Here is a 22768-nt window from a genome sequence, read left to right as displayed (position 1 = left end):
GTACTGAGGGTCTGATGATGGAGCTGGAAGGTGGTCACCGGTACCAGTCAACCACGCAACTAAACCACTTCGTGTTTGGGCTCGTTTGATTCCTCTCAACGAGATCTTTGACACAAGATAAAACTCAGGGTCTGATGATGGAGCTGGAAGGTGGTCAACGGTACCAGTCAACCACGCAACTAAACCACTTCGTGTTTGGGCTCGTTTGATTACTCTCAACGAGATCTTTGACACAAGATAGAACTCAGGGTCTGATGATGGAGCTGGAAGGTGGTCAACGGTACCAGTCAACCACGCAACTAAACCACTTCGTGTTTGGGCTCATTTGATTACTCTCAACGAGATCTTTGACACAAGATAGAACTCCAGGTCTGATGATGGAGCTGGAAGGTGGTCAACGGTACCAGTCAACCATGCAACTAAACCACTTCGTGTTTGGGCTCGTTTGATTCGTCTCAAAGATCTTTGACACAAGATAGTACTGAGGGTCTGATGATGGAGCTGGAAGGTGGTCACCGGTACCAGTCAACCACGCAACTAAACCACTTCGTGTTTGGGCTCGTTTGATTCCTCTCAACGAGATCTTTGACACAAGATAGAACTCAGGGTCTGATGATGGAGCTGGAAGGTGGTCAACGGTACCAGTCAACCACGCAACTAAACCACTTCGTGTTTGGGCTCGTTTGATTCCTCTCAACGAGATCTTTGACACAAGATAGTACTGAGGGTCTGATGATGGAGCTGGAAGGTGGTCACCGGTACCAGTCAACCACGCAACTAAACCACTTCGTGTTTGGGCTCGTTTGATTCCTCTCAACGAGATCTTTGACACAAGATAGAACTCAGGGTCTGATGATGGAGCTGGAAGGTGGTCAACGGTACCAGTCAACCACGCAACTAAACCACTTCGTGTTTGGGCTCGTTTGATTACTCTCAACGAGATCTTTGACACAAGATAGAACTCAGGGTCTGATGATGGAGCTGGAAGGTGGTCAACGGTACCAGTCAACCACGCAACTAAACCACTTCGTGTTTGGGCTCGTTTGATTACTCTCAACGAGATCTTTGACACAAGATAGAACTCAAGGTCTGATGATGGAACTGGAAGGTGGTCAACGGTACCAGTCAACCATGCAACTAAACCACATCGTGTTTGGGCTCGTTTGATTCGTCTCAACAAGATCTTTGACACAAGATAGTACTGAGGGTCTGATGATGGAGCTGGAAGGTGGTCAACGGTACCAGTCAACCACGCAACTAAACCACTTCGTGTTTGGGCTCGTTTGATTACTCTCAACGAGATCTTTGACACAAGATAGAACTCAGGGTCTGATGATGGAGCTGGAAGGTGGTCAACGGTACCAGTCAACCATGCAACTAAACCACTTCGTGTTTGGGCTCGTTTGATTCGTCTCAACAAGATCTTTGACACAAGATAGTACTGAGGGTCTGATGATGGAGCTGGAAGGTGGTCAACGGTACCAGTCAACCATATAACTAAACCACTTCGTGTTTGAGCCCGTTTGATTCGTCTCAACAAGATCTTTGACACAAGATAGTACTCAAGGTCTGATGATGGAGCTTGAAGTTAGTGACCGGTACCAGTCAACCATGTAACTAAACCACTTCGTGTTTGGGCTCGTTCGATTCGTCTCAACAAGATCTTTGACACAAGATAGTACTGAGGGTCTGATGATGGAGCTGGAAGGTGGTCACTGGTACCAGTCAACCATGCAACTTCCAGTGACCACCTTCCAGCTTCATCATCAGACCCTGAGTCCTATCTTGTGTCAAAGATCTTGTTGAAATGAATAAATCGAGCCCAAACACGAAGTAGTTTAGTTGCATGGTGACCACCTTCCAGCTCCATCATCAGACCCTGAGTATCACCTAGTGTCCAAGATCTTGTTGAGATTAATCAAACGAGCTCAAACACGAAGTGGTTTAGGGGTCATCCATTAATTACGTCACACGTTTAGGGGGAGGGAGGGGGGTCAAGAAAATGTGACATGTTGTAACATGGGGGAGGGGGGAGTCACAAACATTGTGATGTCACTTTAACTTCATCAGTAACCGAAAATTAATTTATATTTTTTTATTCGCTGTACAGTTAAATAATGAGATTTTGGATGTAACTTTCGTTGTGTTATAAAATTACTAATATTTATATATCAAAAATATTTTTTTATTAAAAAAAATATGCCGAGTTAATATTGTCGATTTCGTTGAAAACAAATTGCCTAAAATGTGACGTCACACCAGGGGGGTGGGGTTTGCAAAATGTGACCAAGTGTAACAAGGAGGGGGGAGGGGTAAAAAAACCTAGAAATTCGTGTGACGTAATTAATGGATGATCCCTTAGTTGCATGTATTGTATTGTATTGTATTTATTTATTTGCGTTAAGTACATGTACATGCAAATACAGTTTTATAGGTACAAGGTAGGTATATACAATTATTTACAATATTTACATTAATTATTATCCATTACAATTTCAATTATGTTTATAATTTAATTGGCACAAAATTGGAAAAACATTGAAAATACATTAAAATTAAAATCGATATAAAATAAATTTAAAACTACACATACACACATGAAACTTACAAATTACAGTCCAAACTATATAATAATTACAACTACAATTACTTAATAATTTATTTAACAATAAAACCCCCACTCATAAAAAGAACCCCCATTACAGTCATAATATCTTAAATCTAGCTAAAAATATAAATGAAGGTATAAAATAATGTCGGATGTTGTATAAATGTCAAGTTATGATGTAAAAATAAATAAAAAAAGTACGAAGTTACAAATACAGTTCCTAAAATAATTTTAATCAAGTGCGTTGGCAAAATATTCGTCAATTGTGTAGAATGGTCTATTTATGAAATAATCTCTTACCTTTATGTCAAATGTTCTTAGGTCACTACATTGTTTTATGTCGGTATTTAATTTATTAAAAATTTTAATTCCGATATTGTTAAGGCTGTTATTAAAATGGATAAAGTTAGATTTAATTTGAACAATTTTTGATTTGTTTCTGAGATTAAAATGATGGGTTTCTTCAGCCTTTCTATAATTATTTTGATTGACATACATATAAACGCATATTCGATATAAATACAATGCCGTAATTGTAAATATTTTGTGGTCTATAAACATATTGCGATGAGTGACTGGTATGTGTTTAGATCCCACAATAATTCGTAGTGCCTTTTTTTGCAAGAGTAGTATAGAGTTTATGTTCGTTCCGTTACCCCATACTTCTATACAATATCTGATAATACTCTCGAAGTAGGAAAAGTATACAGTTTTAAGTATAGTTACATCGGCTACTTTCGAAAGTGATTTTAAGGAGTAACATGCACTAGCCAGCCTTTTGCATATGGAATCTATCTGGTTGTTCCATCTCAGATAAGGATCGAGTTCTACCCCTAAAAATTTAATACATTCGGCCTTCTGTATTGGTACATCACAGTCGAAGTCGGTACTTTTAGGGCTACGTCGAAATATAGTGTAATAACTTTTCTCATGATTAATTCTAAGGCCATTGACAGTAAACCAATTTTCGATTTCTTCCCAGCATTTTTTGATCATTACTTTGAACTCATGGGTAGTGGTCGCATTCAAAATGACACTGGTATCATCAGCGTATAGATAAGGTGTTCCATAGGTAAGAGATTGGGGTAAATCGTTTATGAAAATTAGAAATAATAATGGACCTAGTACAGAGCCCTGAGGGACCCCGTATTTTACTACAGCTTCTTCAGAACGAGCTACGCTATCAGAATCTACATACGATATTTCTACATATTGAGTGCGGTTAGTTAAATATGACTCAAAGAGATTCAGAGCAGAGTCACGAACTCCGTAATATTCTAGTTTGTCGAGAAGTATCCTGTGATCGACACAGTCGAATGCTTTTGTCAGATCACAGAATACTCCGCCACACTTATAACCTTTATTTAGATTAAACATTACTTCCGTTACTAAATTGATTACAGCATTTGAAGTATTTTTTCCTTTCCTAAAGCCATATTGCTGTGTAGTTAACATGTTGTGTTTTGTCAAGTGTTTTTCTAATCTCTCAGCTAAGCATTTCTCTAGTATTTTTGAGACGACACATAACAGGGATATTGGTCTATAATTATTTAGTTCAGAGCGACTTCCTTTTTTGTGTATGGTTATTACTTTAGCTTTTTTTAACAGGTCAGGAAAAATACCTTTTTCTATACAACTATTAAATATTATGGACAATGGGGAACACAATAAGTGAATATTATCTTTTAATAATCTAGTATTTAAATTATCTGGTCCAGTAGAGTTACTATTTTTAAGATTTTTTACTGTTCGGATGATTTCCGACTCTGTTATCGGGCTCAAAAATATTGAACTACTGTTAGTTACTTTTAGCTTATGCATAGCTTTTATATGTTCCTTATTTTTTGTTTTGCACGATGACATCCCTACATTTAAAAAGTAATTGTTAAACGCATTTGCTATTGCTTTTTTATCGCTAGTAAAGCCGTTATCTAGTCTTAGAGTTATTTTAGGTTGAGTCTTTACACATTTGCCTGTAGTTTCCTTAACTAGATTCCATACAGTTTTGGCCTTATTTTTTGCGTTACTGATTGTACGATACATGTTCATTTTCTTGGCATGGGTAAGGACGGTTTTGAATGTATTTTTATATTGTTTATAGTACTTCAGGGAGGATTCATCAGCAGTGTGGCGCGCTATACTATGCAGCTTACGTTTTGTTTGACTAGATTTTCTTATGCCTTTGGTTATCCACTTATTAGGTTTTTTTCGCGATTGTACCTTTTTTAAAGGAAAATATTTTTCGATCAGTGGCAATAGTATGTCATAAAATTGGTTTATTTTATTATTACAATCTTTATTAGCAAAAGCTGTGTGCCAGTCGATAAGTTCGAGATCATGCTGAAATTTACTTGTGGCATTTTTAGAAAATATGCGTTTTTGTGTAAATTTACATGGTTCAGCTTTTCGATTGAGTGACGCAGGCAACTCTAGCATTTGGGCATCATGATCAGAGAAGCTACATGGTATAACATAAGCTGTTGCGTACTCACTAAAGTCTGTCATTATATTGTCTATTACAGTTGATGTACTTGCAGTTACTCGGGTATAATCAGATATTGTAGGTTTAATATTATGTTCTAAGAGGGTCTGTAGAAACATTTTAGTATTATTATCGGTTTTAGATGCAAGATTGATATTAAAGTCTCCGCCTATTATGATGTTAGGAAACTTAAGTTTGCTTAACATGTTATTTAACTGGTTGAGAAAAAGATTGAAATTAGAATTTGGGGATCGATAGATTACAACACAATAAAAACCTGTGCCGTTCAGCTCTAAACAAATTGCACATACTTCAAATACTTTTTCTATGTAGTATTCAGAAACATCAATCTCTTTATAATTATTTGAACAGTCATTTCTTATAAATACTATTGTTCCTCCACCTTTAGTTATAGTTCTAGAAGTATGACTTGAAACTGAATAACCTGGCATGTTGATGTTTGCGTGTTCAGATGGTTCAAGCCATGTTTCCGTAAGCATAATCACTTTTGGTTTCAATTTTATTTCGCATTCTATAAAAGCTTCCATGCTAAGCAATTTATTTCTGAGTCTATTTATGTTTAAATGCATAATGCCAAGATTTTCAGCCTCAGATTTACTATCCATAATATCTTTGTTTATAAAAAATTGTCACTATTGTAAAATTTTGCGTTAATTTCTTTTAAACATACATTTATGGCAGATGCAATTTTAAATTTACCCTTAATTCGTAAGTTATAGCCGTTCTTTGCATAATCCTCCACATTAAGGTTCTCATCTATATTTTTAATTGTAACGTTGTTGTACTTCGTCAAAATTTGGGTAAACCCAGCATTAACCTTATTTGCAAATAAATTAAACCCTTTGCTGTTATAATTGATGCTCACTGGTTTATGTTATGGAAAAGACGGAACACTTCAGTAACAAAGATTGCGTAGTACTGAAGTGTTCCGTCTTTTCCATAACATTCAGGAGGACGCGGTCAGTTGTACCGTTGTTGATAATTTCCGCAGTGAAATCGTAGTCCCCCCGGCGTATACGAGACAGCATTGAGGTCACTTCAGTTCCATGGAGGTCTGATAGAAGGAGAAGATTTGGTTTTGGCCTTGGCTGTTCTTTAGTCTTATGTTCCACGTTACTTGCAGACTTGTCGCGTAGATCTTCATGGGTTGACGTGTTCGGATGCTGTGTAGCAACTCTAGGGGTCGTATAGATTGTACTGGGGGCCTGTTCTATAAGCTCTTTTAACGCGTCTGTATTCTTTTTAAGGCATTCTACGGATTGCCTGATAGTGCTTAACGATATATCCTTACTTTTTAGTTCCTTATATTGTTTATTTAAGGCCGTATATTTTTTTATAACGTTCCGTAGTTTTTTAGTCAGTACTTTGATTTTTTGTCTAAATTCGTTAGTTTTTCCTTCAAGATCTTTAATTTTATCTAAATTGTATGGTGTCATCGAGGAAGGCTCGTTAATTTTAATCATATTACATAAGATCGTATTTTCATTTTCTAGTTCTTCTATTCTCATGGCCAGAGAGAGATTCTCTTTTTCTTTCTTTGCAAGTTTTTGCTTTAGTGGGGTTAATATTTGCATTTCATCAGTCTCGAGTGACCCCACACCTGGGCAAGAGCTATTTATTGGGTCGTTTGGTATTAATTTTGATTCAAGGCTGTTGTATTGTCGGTCTTTATCTGCTAGTAGCTGTTTTAATAACTTATTTTCATTATGCACATCAGAGTACTGTTGTAATTCTTGTTTTAACGTACGTATTACTTTATCACTTTCGCTTATTTTATTTAAGCATAATTGGTGGTCATGTGAACCCTCTTCGTCACTGCTCATAACCTGTGCTAATTCAGCGTTTTTCCTGGGCCTCAGCAGCGTTTTTCTGAGAGATTCCTTCTTTTTGTCCATATTCTTTGTTGCCATTTTTATCGATGGTTGACTTTTTAGCATGGTTGACTGGTACCGGTGACCACCTTCCAGCTCCATCATCAGACCCTGAGTCATATCTTGTGCCAAAGATCTTGTTGAGACGAATAAAACGAGCTCAAACACGAAGTGGTTTAGTTGCATGGTTGACTGGTACCGGTGCCCACCTTCCAGCTCCATCATCAGACCCTGAGTCATATCTTGTGTCAAAGATCTTGTTAAAATGAATCAAACGAGCCCAAACACGAAGTGGTTTAGTTGCATGGTTGACTGGTACCGGTGACCACCTTCCAGCTCTATCATCAGACCCTGAGTATCACGTAGTATCAAAGATCTTATTGAGACGAATCAAACGAGCTCAAACACGATGTGGTTTAGTTGCATGGTTGACTGGTACCGGTGACTACCTTCCAGCTCCATCATCAGACCCTGAGTATCACCTAGTGCCAAAGATCTTGTTGTGACGAATCAAACGAGCCTAATCATGTTACTACATGGTTGATTGGTATCCGTGACCACCTTCATCATCATCATCAGGCTTCATCATCAGATGCTTAGTACCAGCTCGTTTCTAAACCCTCGTTGATACAAATTAAAGGTTTTATTATATAGTTAAAATAGTTTCACTATACAACCTATACCATATGCAATGACGAAAAATGAAAATAAGCGAGTACCTAAGTAAGTACTTACGTATAATTTCTTTTTAGTAATAATGACCTACATAAGTATGTATATTTGCACTGGATTTAGTATTTTCGTACCAAATAACATTTTTAGGACTTTGATATTAAAGTACAGTTAGTGTTGTTATGGTTGATTTCAATATGCTTCACGATCGGATCAAGAATGTTTAATCCATCATTGTAGTGCGACCTAGGGAAAATGCGGTGGAACGGATCGGCGTACTGAGCTCGCGGGGCCTGCCGCAGCGCGTAAAATACCTAAACTCGCTCATCCCCGAAATGTAATAGCACTCTTAAGCTCATGACGTTTTTTACATGTACGAGTACATTTTAGGGCCAAACAGAAAAAAACTAAACTTACATGCCCGGTTAAATAGGTGCCTTAAATTTCTATGAACATATGACGTTTATTATGGCACCTCCACACTTTACCACGTCAGTAGGTACAGACTTAGACGGACTCGACCTTTCCCTTGAACACGAAGGGTGTGGTATAATGGAAAAAAGGTCAAGCATTATTTTTATTGTTATCAAGATGAATGTCTTTGCCATTGCCAAGTTGACTTACCTGAAAATTATAGTCATATTTGTAGAAAACTAAGAACTTATCCATTTAATTTTTCTAGTTTTTACGTGAATGTGCTGTTTTAAAATATTAAATACCGTAATACGGGGTGAGTAGGTTTCGCGGGGAGAGGTGGGTTATGAATGGGGAGAGAAGGTTTGAGAGGGGGGTGAGAAGGGATTTTAAGGCTACTGCTACAAAAATAATGTATTCCAATTTAAAATGGAGCTATAGTAAAACGCATAATAAAAAAAAATCGATCCAACCATCTTCCAAAATCACCTTTGTATGAAAACCCCTCTCACCCCAAATACGAGGCACTACTAGGTGAGATGGGTTTTCCTCTTTATCGTCAAAGTTATGAAATGGAACTACCCAAAATAAAATAAAAACTAAAATACAAACGTTCGGAACACTTATTATATACACCATTCAGTTTTCATATGTAAAAATAAAATGTTATCGAGGTTTGAATTTCAGTTTTGACCCTACTCACCCCATTTTACGGTATTTTGCGTGATTATTTAAATGTGTTAAACCAGTGTTTTTCAAACTGTGGGTCGCGACCCCCTGGGGGTACGCGAAGCCTCTACCAGCTGTGAGGCAATACATAAGCGAAACATTTTGTACGTACTAAGGGGGTCGCGTCATGAAAAAGATTGAAAAACACTGTGTTAAACATTAACCCGTTACCGTTACATTTGTTATTATTACACCGCAAGTCGCTCACCAAAGCGGCAAACCTGTTATAACAATCTGTTGTTAAACAATCACTTGGCTAGGTAGTGACATCATGCTAGACAATAATACAGACATGACCGTAGTTGACCCAATGATATTATATAACTATAGATAGGCTATTATGTACTCATACATAAGGAGCACAAACATACTTCCTTATTCCAAGAAATCTGTTATTTTTTATTAATTTTCGTATTCCATTCATCTTCAACATACTCGTTGAAACATGAGCTTGTCTCATTTCTTTCGGTGAGTGGGAGCTCGTTAGCACGTGTACATTTCTCGCTTGCCCAGGTGCGACTAAAGGTAACTTCATAACTTGTACAATTTCCGGCAGTAAAACAACAGAAACAAGTAAACATTCAATTCAAAGTGACCACGCAAACCCTCGGAGGAATAATCATATGGAGTGGTGACACGCACTAATTTCTATGTAAAAAATTCTGCCGTTTTCGGCGCGGGGGGCGAGGAACGCACACAAATAATGTAAACACTAATGCATTTTTTGCATGCGTCGCTACACACGCACACAACAAAATTATCAAACACTAGCATAAACTATATTCACACAAATACAAGAACAAACACAGACAACCCTGTCCGTGAACGAGATGATGTCAGTTCTAAGTAAACGTAGAAGTGCGAGGGACTTGTCGATAATATTGTCGATATTTTATTGACTGAATTTTAACTGTCTGTTTTAGTCAATTATAACCATCAAAAACATTACATGTAAAAAGGTGCAAGTCTCGCAACGCTTCTACTACAAAAAAGTTTTGAGATGTAATGCTAATGTGAAAACAAGTCGGTTATTTTAATCAGTGCCAGGGGGTGTTAAAACCGTATCAATAAGATATCTTTAATTTGTAATACGTATAATGACTTGGCCATCGCACGGCTGCATAATGACATAAGGATCATCGTCACATATTAAAAATAATTCTAATTGAACATAACGCTAGCACTAATTGCAGTTTGAGCATTACACATATTTACGAGTACGGTACGAGTAAAGCATTATGTGCGATTGCCAAGTCATTATATGTATTACAAATTAAAGATATCTTATTGATACGGTTTTAACACCCCCTGGCACTGATTAAAATAACCGACTTGGTTTCACGTTACATCTCAGAACTTTTTGTAATAAAAGCGTTGCGAGACTTGCACCTTTTTACACATGTAATGTTTTTGATGGGATCTCATCTCTTTTTGTAGACAGTCCTTCTTTTCGGGTACTCATACCCATACTATGTATACACATATCATAACTAAACACATCTTTATTCATACTCACATCGTACATACATTGTAGTGTACTTACCTTTACTTTACCTACTATTTGTAGGAACTGCAACAGTAACTTTGTAATAGCATATATTTATATGGAATTACAAACTTACTTATGCAGTTCTTAGATTTTTAAAACGTGACTGATATTGCAATATTTTTAGGTTTTCGATGGCTTGATAAGCTGAAAACTACTTATGTTTAAAATGTATTGCATCTTTTGGAAATCTAAAAAAATAAATCAAAATAACAATATATTTATAATGTTCATATAGATTTTATCGATATTGGATTTTATGGTGTCCCATCGCTAACTATGGTAGAGTGATACCAGAGTAATAAATTAAAAGTGCCTATTTATGGAAAATGACGGCAGTAAATACCTTAAAATAAATAAAATACAATACAAATATTGGACATGTCAAATAAAAAATATACGATAGAAACTAAGAGTTAGTATTTCTATGCAAAATTTGAAGCGCAGAATGCTCAAACAAACTTAATGCTTATAGTATGAAGGTAGTTATAGTTTTTATTGCATGTTTTATTTACTTAATCTATTAATGTATAGTTATATCTAGTTAGAAGTAGTAAAGTAGTGTAAAAGCCTCAAACTGCTTGAATGTTGTTGCACACCTGTTATTGGTGCATAAATATTATACGTATCTACTGTATGTCTACTTATGTAACTTTACTTGCTCTGTTTATGTACTGTTGGTGTGTCTAATGAAATAAATAAATAAATAAGAGAAAAATGAATTTTCAAACAGTAGTAGGGTAGGTGCATTAGTTTTCGTCCAGCTCTAGTTTTCGTCCACTTGACGAAATTGAATATAAATCTACATTGCTGCACAAATTTGGACTTAATGCAATCCTTAATGTCGAGACAATATATCTATCTACATAAAAAATGTATTTGGCAAGTAGCAAATTAAATATCAAATATGTTATTTGCTAATCTGTCATGTGGACGAAAACTAGAGACTAGAGCATGGACGGAAACTAGCACAATGACCCTATATCGGTAATATCACGTTATTTATGATTTATACTATTTATTTCATTGAATGGATTATGCTGATATAAAAATAAGGTGTTATATAAAAATAATGTGTTATATAAATTATATAATAATAAGCAACGCAAATTAGAAGTTAGGTATACCTAATGAATATTTAGAAAGTCTTCTTTAAATATTACCCTAAATTAGATCTAGTACCATGAAGTGGTATCACTTTCAGATTGACAATGTTTTTTAGTTTTTTGCTAAATTGTGCACTATTTGATAATATTTACATGTAATAGTACTTACTTAAGAAAAGAAACGTGTTCTTTAAGTACGCTAGATGTTTCCGATCGGTTTTTACAGGAGAAAACGCTACAATTCGGCATTTTTGCTCCTAACATTCCGCTTAGACTGACGTTTGCTGAATGGCGTATGATGTATGGCAACTAGTTTTATATAACCTCCTTGACCGGCGGCCGCCGACTTTTGGCAGAGGGGAACGCCTGTTAATGGCGGTTCCTATTGGTTTATTATTCCGAGACGCAAACCACACGAAAGTGAAATCTACATTCCACACTGTGTATAGTATACAACTTCTGTGTACTTACATTGTCTGTCAGTCAAACCGCGACACCGGCGTCGGCGAGTCGTGTTCGGCCCGATACCGTTGTTCTAAATTTGAATAACGTTTCTTAATTCGAATAACGTTGAAACAAATGAACTTCGGTTTTTGTTAGTGTTGTTAATGCAGGCTTCTGGAATGTGTGTCTGTGGTGAATTTTAATAATAATAATTTATTAAGCTAGTTTTTGAGTTGTCAAGGCCATGTGTTAGCATTGTTCAATTCGTTGATAATGATTGTTTACAACTCGAGTGTCTCGAGTTTAATAAAATTGTGATTGTGACTGATGAGTTTATAGGTTGTATTTGCGTTGTAAATTATCATTAGAGAGAGTCATTAGGAATATTAGGATGTCTAATAGGTACCAAATTAAAAAAAATCTCCGACCTAATCAGTAAAAATTTACTAAAAAAGACATCATTTCGTTGATGTAAATTAATTTTTCCAATAATTTGGTTGTTTGCTAATTAATTAGTTACGTATAAATAAGTAGAAAAGGCGACCTTAATGCCTGATGCGGTTCTGTACCAGACAATCACAGTTTGTTCCATTTATCTACATACTTATTTCGCTTTCAAAAAATGCTGGTAAATGACAATCGACAAAGCAGGTTTCTGAGTTGCCGTCAGGGTCACCAGATGAGATTATGAAATGGATGAACCGATTTTGATAAAATGTCTAAGAACTAGCGCTAGAAAACCCGGTTTACCTACCCGTTAAAGAGCTACGGTGCCTTAAGGCAGACACGCCGACAGACACATACACATAGCGATCCAACTTATCATTATCATAGCTCTTTTTGTAAGGGGTTATAAGTTCGGGATCGGCAAATTTATGAGTGATGGATAACGCAAGCGGCTTTTTAACCTAATAGAAAAACGTTCAAAAAGAAAGAAAAACGATAGAAAAAAGTAAATCAACGTATGCATCTAAGTCTTCAATCAGCTCATAATTGACGAATCTTATGTCGGACAGTCCATAGATGCAGTATCATGGTCGCATTTTTATCACTTGTCATGTCATGTCATGTGTCACTTCACTGTCAAGCGATAAAAATGCGACCGTGCTACCGCCGCAGATGTTCAAGATAAAAGGCATGATGACAGATGATAAAAACCCACCATCTTAGTCCTGATCACCCTGATCATCATAACTTCATAAGCGTCTCAGTATGCGGTAGACTTTCTTTTTAAGTAGACGACGTAAGATTTACAGAAAACCTAAATCTGCCGCAAGCCAAGGTCAAGGTGACCCTTGCTCACTAAATATTTACGCGTCTCCGCTAAACTTATCGCACAACTTTCGTGTTGCTTTTTTAGGGTTCCGTACCCAAAGGTAAAAACGGGACCCTATTACGTACTAAGACTCCACTGTCCGTCTGTCTGCCTGTCACCAGGCTATATCTCATGAACCGTGATAGCTTGTCGATAGCGAGTCGGACTCGCCCACCGAGTTCCGTACAATTTTTTTAGTATTTGTTGTTATAGAGCAGCGGTCGGCAACACGCGGCCCGCGGGCCGCATGCGGCCCGTGAACCTGTCACTTGCGGCCCACGAGCCTCCCTGGCTATTTTGTATGTAATATTGACAAACGACAAGTGGAGTCTTAGTAGAAGGGTCCCGTTTTTACCCTTTCATTACGGAACCCTAAAAGTACCTAATAAAGATATTCCCGCATATTGTTTTCGTAATGTTTCACAATACAAAGAGCGTGCCAAATGAAAAATGGCTTCCATTTCCGGTCGAAGACAAAGGGAAGGACGGTAAATAAGATATACTTGGTCAACCAGATCTTGACAGTAGAAAAAGGCGGCAAATTTTAAAAATGTAGGCGCGAAGGGATATCGTCCCATAGAAAATTTGAATTTCGCTCCTTTTTTTACTGACAAGATTTGGTTGACCAGCTATAAATAAGAGCTGGGCTATAACGCCTATAACCGTGAAAATCGAAGTTCGTAAATTGCGGGCACCTTTCTCTGTCACTCTAATTACGCCTTCATTGGAGTGAAAGAGAACGATCCCCGCAATTTGCGAATTGCGGTTTTCGCGGTAGCCCCTCAGGTAACCATAACGATAGCATTTTTAGGGTTCCGTACCCAAAGGGTAAAAACGGGACCCTATTACTAAGACGCCACTGTCCGTCCGTCCGTCCGTCCGTCCGTCCGTCCGTCCGTCCGTCCGTCCGTCTGTCACCAGGCTGTATCTCACGAACCGTGTTGAAATTTTCACAGATGATGTATTTCTGTTGCCGCTATAACAACAAATACTAAAAACAGAATAAAATAAAGATTTAAGTGGGGCTCCCATACAACAAACGTGATTTTTGACCGAAGTTAAGCAACGTCGGGCGGGGTCAGTACTTGGATGGGTGACCGTTTTTTTGCTTGTTTTGCTCTATTTTTTGTTGATGGTGCGGAACCCTCCGTGCGCGAGTCCGACTCGCACTTGGCCGGTTTTTGATAAGGAATAAGCAAGGACTGACTCTCTTGCCATTTTTAGTACGTATTTTTGAAAACAGGGCACACATATTTTCGTACCTATAGGTACCTTACTTATTCTTGTATTGTATTGTATATACCTACAGTATTACTTTTTTGTCACATAGCATTAATAGTTAGGTACCTTAAAACTAAGCTAAACAAGTTTTTCTGCTTTTTCTCAGGACTATTGATATTGATAACCCAATAAAAAAAAAACAAAACAAAAAAAATACTTAGTCATTAGTAATTGAAACAAAACAGATGTTTGAGATATGATGTCATTATTCGTTTTTACTCTTTTTAATTGTCAGTTGCCTGGAATTTTATGATTCATAAGTTCTCCTATTTTGTCCTAGAATTGTTATCTAGTCCCCACACTTGAGATAATTATCGTAAATATCATAGTTTTACGAAATTTTGGTCACAGGGCTCATAATATTTTATGTAGGTATCTAAAGTCTATTTTTTATTCGGTAGACTAAAATGACATTTCATAGTATGAAATGACATTTCATAGATACTGCCCCATATAGATATGACGTAATGTTGGATAACATACCTTAAAGGGGTGAATGTTTACCAGCCATGTTTATAATTAATTAGATTACACACAATACCTACAGTATACTCAAAGTGAATAAAAAGTCATATAATAACCTTCGCTTCAAAAGTGCCTGCCGCACTTCATTTCTGGCGGTACATTCAATAGAATGTTTCAAGTTACGTTGTTTTATCTACCTTGTAAATCTATACTACCTACCTACCTAGTATGATTAATCGAGTTTAGGGCCACCCCACATCTAGCGTCTTTCGAGCGTCGGCGTCTCATCGGCGTCTACAACTCTATGGCCCTGCTCGACGCAACGTCGACGCAACGTCGACGCAACTGCGCAGCTATATAGCGACGTCATTTTCCATAGCGCTGACCGACGCCGACGCCCGAAAGACGCCAGATGTGGGGTGGCCCTTACATACGCCCACTTTATTAGCTACAATCTCAGCGGTTCAGTTGCCGATCTAATATGAAATAAGTAAGTATTAGGTCGTACTATTATAGATTTTCGACGCAGGTAAATACTATGTAACTTTGAACATTGTCAACTATTATATAATCTGTGACATTGTGCCTATTTTATGCACAGTCAGAAAATAAGTGCAGCATGCTTTTGAAGCCTAAGTATTAAGTAAGGCTGCGTTTCCACCAGACATGTGCAAGGATGCGTTGCGCGGCGGAACATATGCCTAGTCACAGAATGTCAAAGAAAGTAATAGTATGTCTACTATTATATAATCTGTGGTCTAGTGAAATAATGTACTTATTCCGCCTAATATTTAAGTACTTACCTAAGTATTTTGTATTATTTGTGTTTTTAATTTAAATTCGTTCGTTGTCCTGAAAACCAGCGCCATCGGCATATGCTGAGTGGCATCCATTTTGGTGTCTTGTATTAAGAATAAGATATTTGTATTACTTATATTAGGTTAAGCTTGTAGTCAACACCAAAAACTATTAAACCATTTCTATTTCTAATTTCTAATACGATGCAAAGTAGCTTTTGATTCTCGAGACCTACCTACCTACCTATAGGTAAATTAAAATGTATATGACCAAGGTAGGTATGATATGATGCTCGAAAAGTAATTTCTAAAACAGTTTTAACTGTTTTTAGAAGATAGACGAATAGTTGAAAGAATGATGTTTGCGTGACGATACAAACATCAACCCGATTCTGATTTAATCATTTGTTATGGTTTATAACTGGATTTGATACGATCTTGAAGATCGCTCACACTGATTGGTGCATACGAAATGAATAGAAGCAAGATGCCAATCACCAAGGCGATCGTCAAGATCATGTCTAAACCAGTTGAAACCATAACAAATTGAGAAATCTGAATCTGTCTCCAGATAGGTATTTTAATTTTAACGTCTCGATACAGTGAGCTGCCATGTTTAAGAAATTAACTTTTAAGTGTACTTAATTAAGATAAAAGTGATATAGTGGTAGTCAAAAACGATATTAAAGTGAAATAGTCAACTGTAACCTGAAAGACTGTGAAATAATCTCAAAATGGCGACCGCGTCACATTTAGGTAAGTGGATTCATCAATAATACTTATCTATAGGTAATAGTACCTTGTGTTACAAGGGATCAAAATTATATATTTCCGTCAAGGCCGTACATTGAATCCTGAATGAAGCGATGGATTCTAAAGTAGAATCCTGAGCGTAATGAGAGATTCAAGTGTTAACGCCCAAGACGAAATAATTTTGATACCGTGTGACACATACTGCTTTTCACATCAACTATGAGGAAAATAAAAAAATCTTAGTGTTGACACAATCTGATGCTTAAACAGATTATTTAAGCTAAAAAATAATGTGCAAAAAAATGTAAAAATAGTGTGCTAGAACAGAAAATGAGAAAAGTGTTACTTTGATCCCTCCTAGCAGGGGGAAAAGTGCCACTTTGATCCCTCCTAGCAGGGAAGAAAAATCTCTTTTCCGAATAGGTGGTGTGAAAATATTTAAGTTCACTTGAGAAATATACGGGGTATTTTATTTAACCTTTAGCAAAATTTTGTGAGGTGTTATAATTGTATATTACTTTGGGATTAGTCCCAAAACGCGAATAAAATGAAGCAGGAGGTCCCGGGTTCGAATCCTGGTAAGGGCATTTATTTGTGTGTCCATCTCGAACATTCCAGTGTGTATTTATCTAAACTGAAGGCAGCAGCAAGGCCGCACTGGCAGGGTCGCCATGTGGTGTGTAAAGACAAACACTATCTCTGGGGTAGGTATAGGTTTTTTCTGATAGAGGGTATGTGTATGTATAGGGTACATGTGAGAGAGTGTGCGTGTCATACCGTAAAACGGGGTGAGTAGGTTTCGCGGGGAGAGGTGGGTTATGAATGGGGAGAGAAGGTTTGAGAGGGGGGTGAGAAGGGATTTTAAGGCTACTGCTACAAAAATAATGTATTCCAATTTAAAATGGAGCTATAGTAATACGCATAATAAAAAAAAATCGATCCAACAATCTTCCAAAATCACCTTTGTATGAAAACCCCTCTCACCCCAAATACGAGGCACTACGGGGTGAGGTGGGTTTTCCTCTTTATGGTCAAAGTTATGAAATGGAACTACCCAAAATAAAATAAAAACTAAAATACAAACGTCCGGAACACTTATTATATACACCATTCAGTTTTCATATGTAAAAATAAAATGTTATCGAGGTTTGAATTTCAGTTTTGACCCTACTTACCCCATTTTACGGTATATGGTGCACACTACAAAATATGTAGTCCTTTAGTACCCATAGAACAAGCTTTTCTTAGTTTACGGTTGGGTTGGTTCGATCTCTGTAAGATTGTACTTAAAATATTGATTTATTTATATTCTTAATTTTGATTTACATGTCCATTTCAGGCATAAAAAGCCTCGAAGGACTCCACAGCGTGACGATCAGGCAGAAAGTGACTGGTTTTTCGAACAACAAGTACGTGGTGCTGGCGCCAGATGGCGCTGTCATTCTGTACGCCAAGGAGAACTCCCGCGCACTCAACCGGCTGTTCGGCGGGAAGGACCGCGCTTTTGAAATTAACATTTATGACACACAGGATAAAGAAGTTAGTATTTAGTTTAGACTATTTTTCTATGCATGTGTTGACATTGCTCATTTTGCTCAACTTACCCACGGAGCTGCAGCTGACGTTTACGAGGCTCCATGCGTTTGATTTCTGGGACTACATCGATGAAGGTAATAGGTAGGTTCCTACTGTTTTAGAAAAACGCCCTCATGTAAAGTGGAGTTCAATAAAAATGGAAAATAATGTAAACAAATATTTATGACATAGGTACATGTTTTATTAACATTTGACCTATAACCTGAAAGTGAAACGACGGTTGTTTTAATTACATTTAACGAGTAATCGATATAATTAAAAGATTTAAGTAAGTATATAAACTGATGATAAAGTCACGGTTGCCCACAAAAAGTGCGAGATTACGAAGAAATGAAGGTAAATAATTGGTTTGTTTACATTATTTGCCAATTCTGTTGAATTCTACATTAGGTAAATTAATATTTTTTGACTATTTCAATATGGCGGTTTGTTTACCTACATACATACCTAGGTAGTATGTAGGTAGCAAGTTCCATAGAATGATACTTTAGTGTTATTTATACGTCATAATTGCATGTGGGTAAGTTTGACGTTTAAAATAACACTTGCAGGCTTATCTTGGTCTAACTTTACGGAATTTTCACAGACAGATTTGGCCGCATACCTGAACCTTAGCTCCATAAGACCATTTCCATAATACTGAAACATTTCCCTTTCAAAATGGTACGATTTCACAACCTTTTTGCGTCGAATTCTATGGCTTTTCCCATTTTCTCGTAAGGTCAAGGCACTAACAATTCTTTCGAGATAGCGTTGTCTTTATTATAGCTTGACCACAGATCACTTCAGTAGAGGGAGCAATGGGAGCATTACAGACGACTCGCAGTCACCGTCCAATGGGGCGCGCTCCCATACAAACACTGTATTTGAGCATGACCGGTCATTTCAGGTCTGTCCACGTTTACAATATTCAATTAGGTATTTGTAGATTACAACTATCTAAAAAGAAAATAAATTATAGGATAAAAATGGCGTGCAACGCAACTACGTGGTCAATATACGAGTAGGTAGTATTTTACATACAAGTAAAAGAGCGCCAAGCGCCTTAGTGTTTGTAGTGTGTGTGTTTGTAAATGCTTCATAAAACACAAAATTAAAATATTCAACATAGAAAGACTTCGGAAATACTTATCTGAAATATTTCACACTTTTGTCTTTACTACTTGTAATTTTTATTTGAATATTCCATTAAATTTATTTTTATGAAACTGCCCCCAATGTGCACTGTATCTGCAAGTGGTCTGTGATGTGGCTTAGGGTGGTATTCCACATATCCAATTTCTTTGTCCAATATGTATTGCGTCGCACATTTTGCTTAGTGAGAAAGTTGGACATTGGACCAAAAAATTTGACAGGTGGAATACCACCCTTAAAACAAGGCACTAACCCCTTTAGTCAATCATGATTGACCTTGGGTTGACCCCATCGATCCACCACACCCCGTTTAATGGGTTTGTTTAGTGTCGGGTGCAAACTGCACTTCAGCTGACGAGTTAACAAGCTGACTACTTATGTTTACATTATTACGGTGATGAAGTAACATATTTCTGACATTTATTTTTAAGAGTTCTGCGAGCTCACGGGAAAGAGTGTTAAAAAGCTGAAATAGTTACTTGGAGAAGGAAAAAGGTTGTGCTAATATTGCGACAACAAGAAAAATAAGTGTAAGGCCTGAGTGGACGCTCGAGTTGGGCGTGCAGCGGGGCGGGGCGTGCGGCGTGCATGTTAAACAAATGCAAACGTATAGGAGCGGCCTTAGTGCACGCTGCTCAAATGCCTTGGGAGCTCGACGCCACGCTGCACGCCCCGCCGAACGCTCCGCTCCGAGCGTCCACTCAGGCCTTACACTAAGTGTTCCGCGAACAAAGTTTTGTGCGGAGCACTAAAAAGTGGTTGTACACCAGGCAAGAAAAAGATTCTAGAGAAGACTTAGTCAAAAAGTGGAATCTTGATCTGCCTCTACTCTATTAACTTTGATAACCGATAAATAGATACCTATGGCCATATCCGACACAAGACCAGAGGGGCTACCGCAAAAACCGACTTTCTCAAATTGCGGACATTATTTCTCTGTCACTCTAATTACGCCTTCATTGGAGTAAAAGAGAAAGATCCCCGCAATTTGCGAAATTCGGTTTTCGCGGTAGCCCCTCGGTCAATTCAACGGAGCCACGCCGTTTTGTCGCCTAAATAGTGATTAGTTTTTTTAAATTACAAAATGCATTATATATCTCAAGTCACGATCTGCTTGACCAGCTATATATATGTTATTTTGTATTGTCTGTAAGGTATTTGTAATATGGGCGTAGTTGCCGGATTTTAATTTTTTTAATTAACTAAATAAAATAAAATAAATGAATAAGAATGGCGTTCCAAGTCGGACTTGAATGATATGCTCTGTTAAGTTGGAACTTCACTAATTCCAGGTGGTCCGCCTCCGCCGTCCGTACACGTTCGGCCCCGACAAGATGGACGTGACGTTGTGTGGCAGCCTCATCAGCGTGGTACGACAGGAGGTCACCTTCTTCAAACCAGTCCTCAACATCAATGATGCCAATGACCGCCCTATGCTGAGGGTCAAGGGTCCTATGACTACTTCTGGAGATGCTGACTTCAAAGTAAGCGATCAGGGGGTTTATAGATTTTGATCCTGACTTTAAAGTGTGTCGTGCCTGAGGAGCCTTGCCAGCGTGGTCCGACAGGAGATCACATTCTTCAAACCAGTCCTCAACATCAATGATGCTAATGACCGCCCTATGCTGAGGGTCAAGGGTCCTATGGCTACTTCTGGAGATGCTGACTTCAAAGTAAGTGATCAGGGATTTTATAGATTTTGATCCTGACTTTAAAGTGTGTCGTGCCTGAGGAGCCTTGCCAGCGTGGTCTGACAGGAGGTCACATTCTTCAAGCCAGTCTTCAATCAACATCAACCATTCATCATTGTGTCTCAACATAGGACCCTCAGGTCAAGGGTCCTATGGCTACTACAGGACATGCTGACTTCAAAGTGAGTCTGTGACAAGCAACAATAATTTTACTTTGAAGATTAAAATTCCGTGGACAGGAGTCCATAAATCGTATTCCCACAGGCTTACTCTTTTGAGATATATTCTTCATATCCTACATGCTCCGTAAAACAAGCAAACCATCAAGCTTGCTCAGATAAAAAAATAAAGATTTACGGACTTAAAGTTGAACTCAAAACGATCAAAGGAAATCATAACCTAATCTAACCTTTGCCACAGAATAAATAATACATAAGTAGTACTATGTACAGAAGATTCACCTCTCTAACAAAACGCGTCTAATATGACCGCTATGTGGCGAAAGCGCGAGCAGGCGTCAATGACCTTTTATTTATGTAGACGTTCATAGTTGACAAAACTAAAATTTGATCCAACGATTTTGCCAACTGACAGGTTGGCGTTACCCATACGACTAACTAAATATAGGTTCCGTAACCTATATTTAATGGCTCACGATCGTGCGCCTGGTACCATATCTACCTCATTTTACTTACTTACATCTATGGCAGGCGTCCGTTCCTTAGCGGTACGAGGCAACTACTATGCCTAGATACCAAAATTAGTGTGAGCCGCATGTTGGTACTTATAGGTACTTGTAGCGACGCGACGAAATCGCGGAGTGAGCCACGCCTGCCTTTGCCACGATAAGAGCCTAGTTTGTGTTTGTTTTCCAGTTATACAACACAAAGAAGCAGCAAGTGGGCGTCATCGCCAAGCGCTGGGGCGGACTGGCGCGAGAACTCTTCTCTGATGCTGACCACTTCGAGATCAGCTTCCCTGCTGACGCTACCGTCGGCGTCAAGGCGGCTATCATTGGGACTTGCTTCCTTATAGTGAGTCATGTCAACCTTAACGTCTGGTAGCTGGGGTGGGGTGTGAGAACTCTTCTCTGATGCTGACCACTTCGACATCACCTTCCCTGCTGACGCTACCGTCGGTGTCAAGGAGGCCATCATTGGGACTTGCTTCCTTATAGTGAGTCATGTCAACCTTAACGTCTGGTAGCTGGGGTGGGGTGTGAGAACTCTTCTCTGATGCTGACCACTTCGAGATCAGCTTCCCTGCTGACGCTACCGTCGGCGTCAAGGCGGCTATCATTGGGACTTGCTTCCTTATAGTGAGTCATGTCAACCTTAACGTCTGGTAGCTGGGGTGGGGTGTGAGAACTCTTCTCTGATGCTGACCACTTCGACATCACCTTCCCTGCTGACGCTACCGTCGGCGTCAAGGCGGCTATCATTGGGACTTGCTTCCTTATAGTGAGTCATGTCAACCTTAACGTCTGGTAGCTGGGGTGGGGTGTGAGAACTCTTCTCTGATGCTGACCACTTCGACATCACCTTCCCTGCTGACGCTACCGTCGGTGTCAAGGCGGCCATCATTGGGACTTGCTTCCTTATAGTGAGTCATATCAACCTTAACGTCTGGTAGCTGGGGTGGGATGTGAGAACTCTTCTCTGATGCTGACCACTTCGAGATCATCTTCCCTGCTGACGCTACCAACGGTGTCAAGACGGCTACCATTGGGACTTGCTTCCTTATAGTGAGTCATATCAACCTTAACGTCTGGTAGCTGGGGTGGGGTGTGAGAACTCTTCTCTGATGCTGACCACTTCGAGATCATCTTCCCTGCTGACGCTAC

At 38.4% G+C, this 22768-nt stretch overlaps 2 protein-coding genes across 2 annotated transcripts in view; one reads left to right on the top strand and one right to left on the bottom strand.

The window, feature by feature from the left end:
- LOC134647551 (uncharacterized) overlaps positions 1-20015 on the bottom strand; it is a 56878-nt gene extending 36863 nt beyond the window's left edge. Inside the window, exon 1 of the mRNA XM_063501904.1 lies at positions 20000-20015. The gene's annotated coding sequence lies outside the window, so the exon portion shown is untranslated. The remainder of the gene's footprint in view (positions 1-19999) is intronic.
- Positions 16406-22004, top strand: LOC134647426 (phospholipid scramblase 3-like). The gene is made up of 4 exons (XM_063501780.1): positions 16406-16507; positions 17844-18043; positions 20527-20718; positions 21801-22004. Exons 1-4 carry the CDS (start codon positions 16486-16488, stop codon positions 21987-21989), a joined length of 603 nt encoding a protein of 200 aa, XP_063357850.1. The 5' UTR covers positions 16406-16485; the 3' UTR covers positions 21990-22004.
- Positions 22005-22768: the final 764 nt, after the last annotated feature.

Source organism: Cydia amplana, chromosome 4 (genome assembly GCF_948474715.1).
Source record: "Cydia amplana chromosome 4, ilCydAmpl1.1, whole genome shotgun sequence".
NCBI lineage: Eukaryota > Metazoa > Arthropoda > Insecta > Lepidoptera > Tortricidae > Cydia > Cydia amplana.
This window is presented reverse-complemented; position numbering and strand designations above follow the sequence as displayed.

What these genes read in the sequence shown, in the direction of transcription:
- LOC134647426 (XM_063501780.1), top strand. Translation starts at nt 16,486, where the DNA reads ATGGCGACCGCGTCACATTTAG. An exon ending in GGCGACCGCGTCACATTTAG is followed by an intron (nt 16,508 to 17,843) that starts GTAAGTGGATTC and finishes TGTCCATTTCAG; the next exon opens with GCATAAAAAGCCTCGAAGGA. An exon ending in ATGACACACAGGATAAAGAA is followed by an intron (nt 18,044 to 20,526) that starts GTTAGTATTTAG and finishes CACTAATTCCAG; the next exon opens with GTGGTCCGCCTCCGCCGTCC.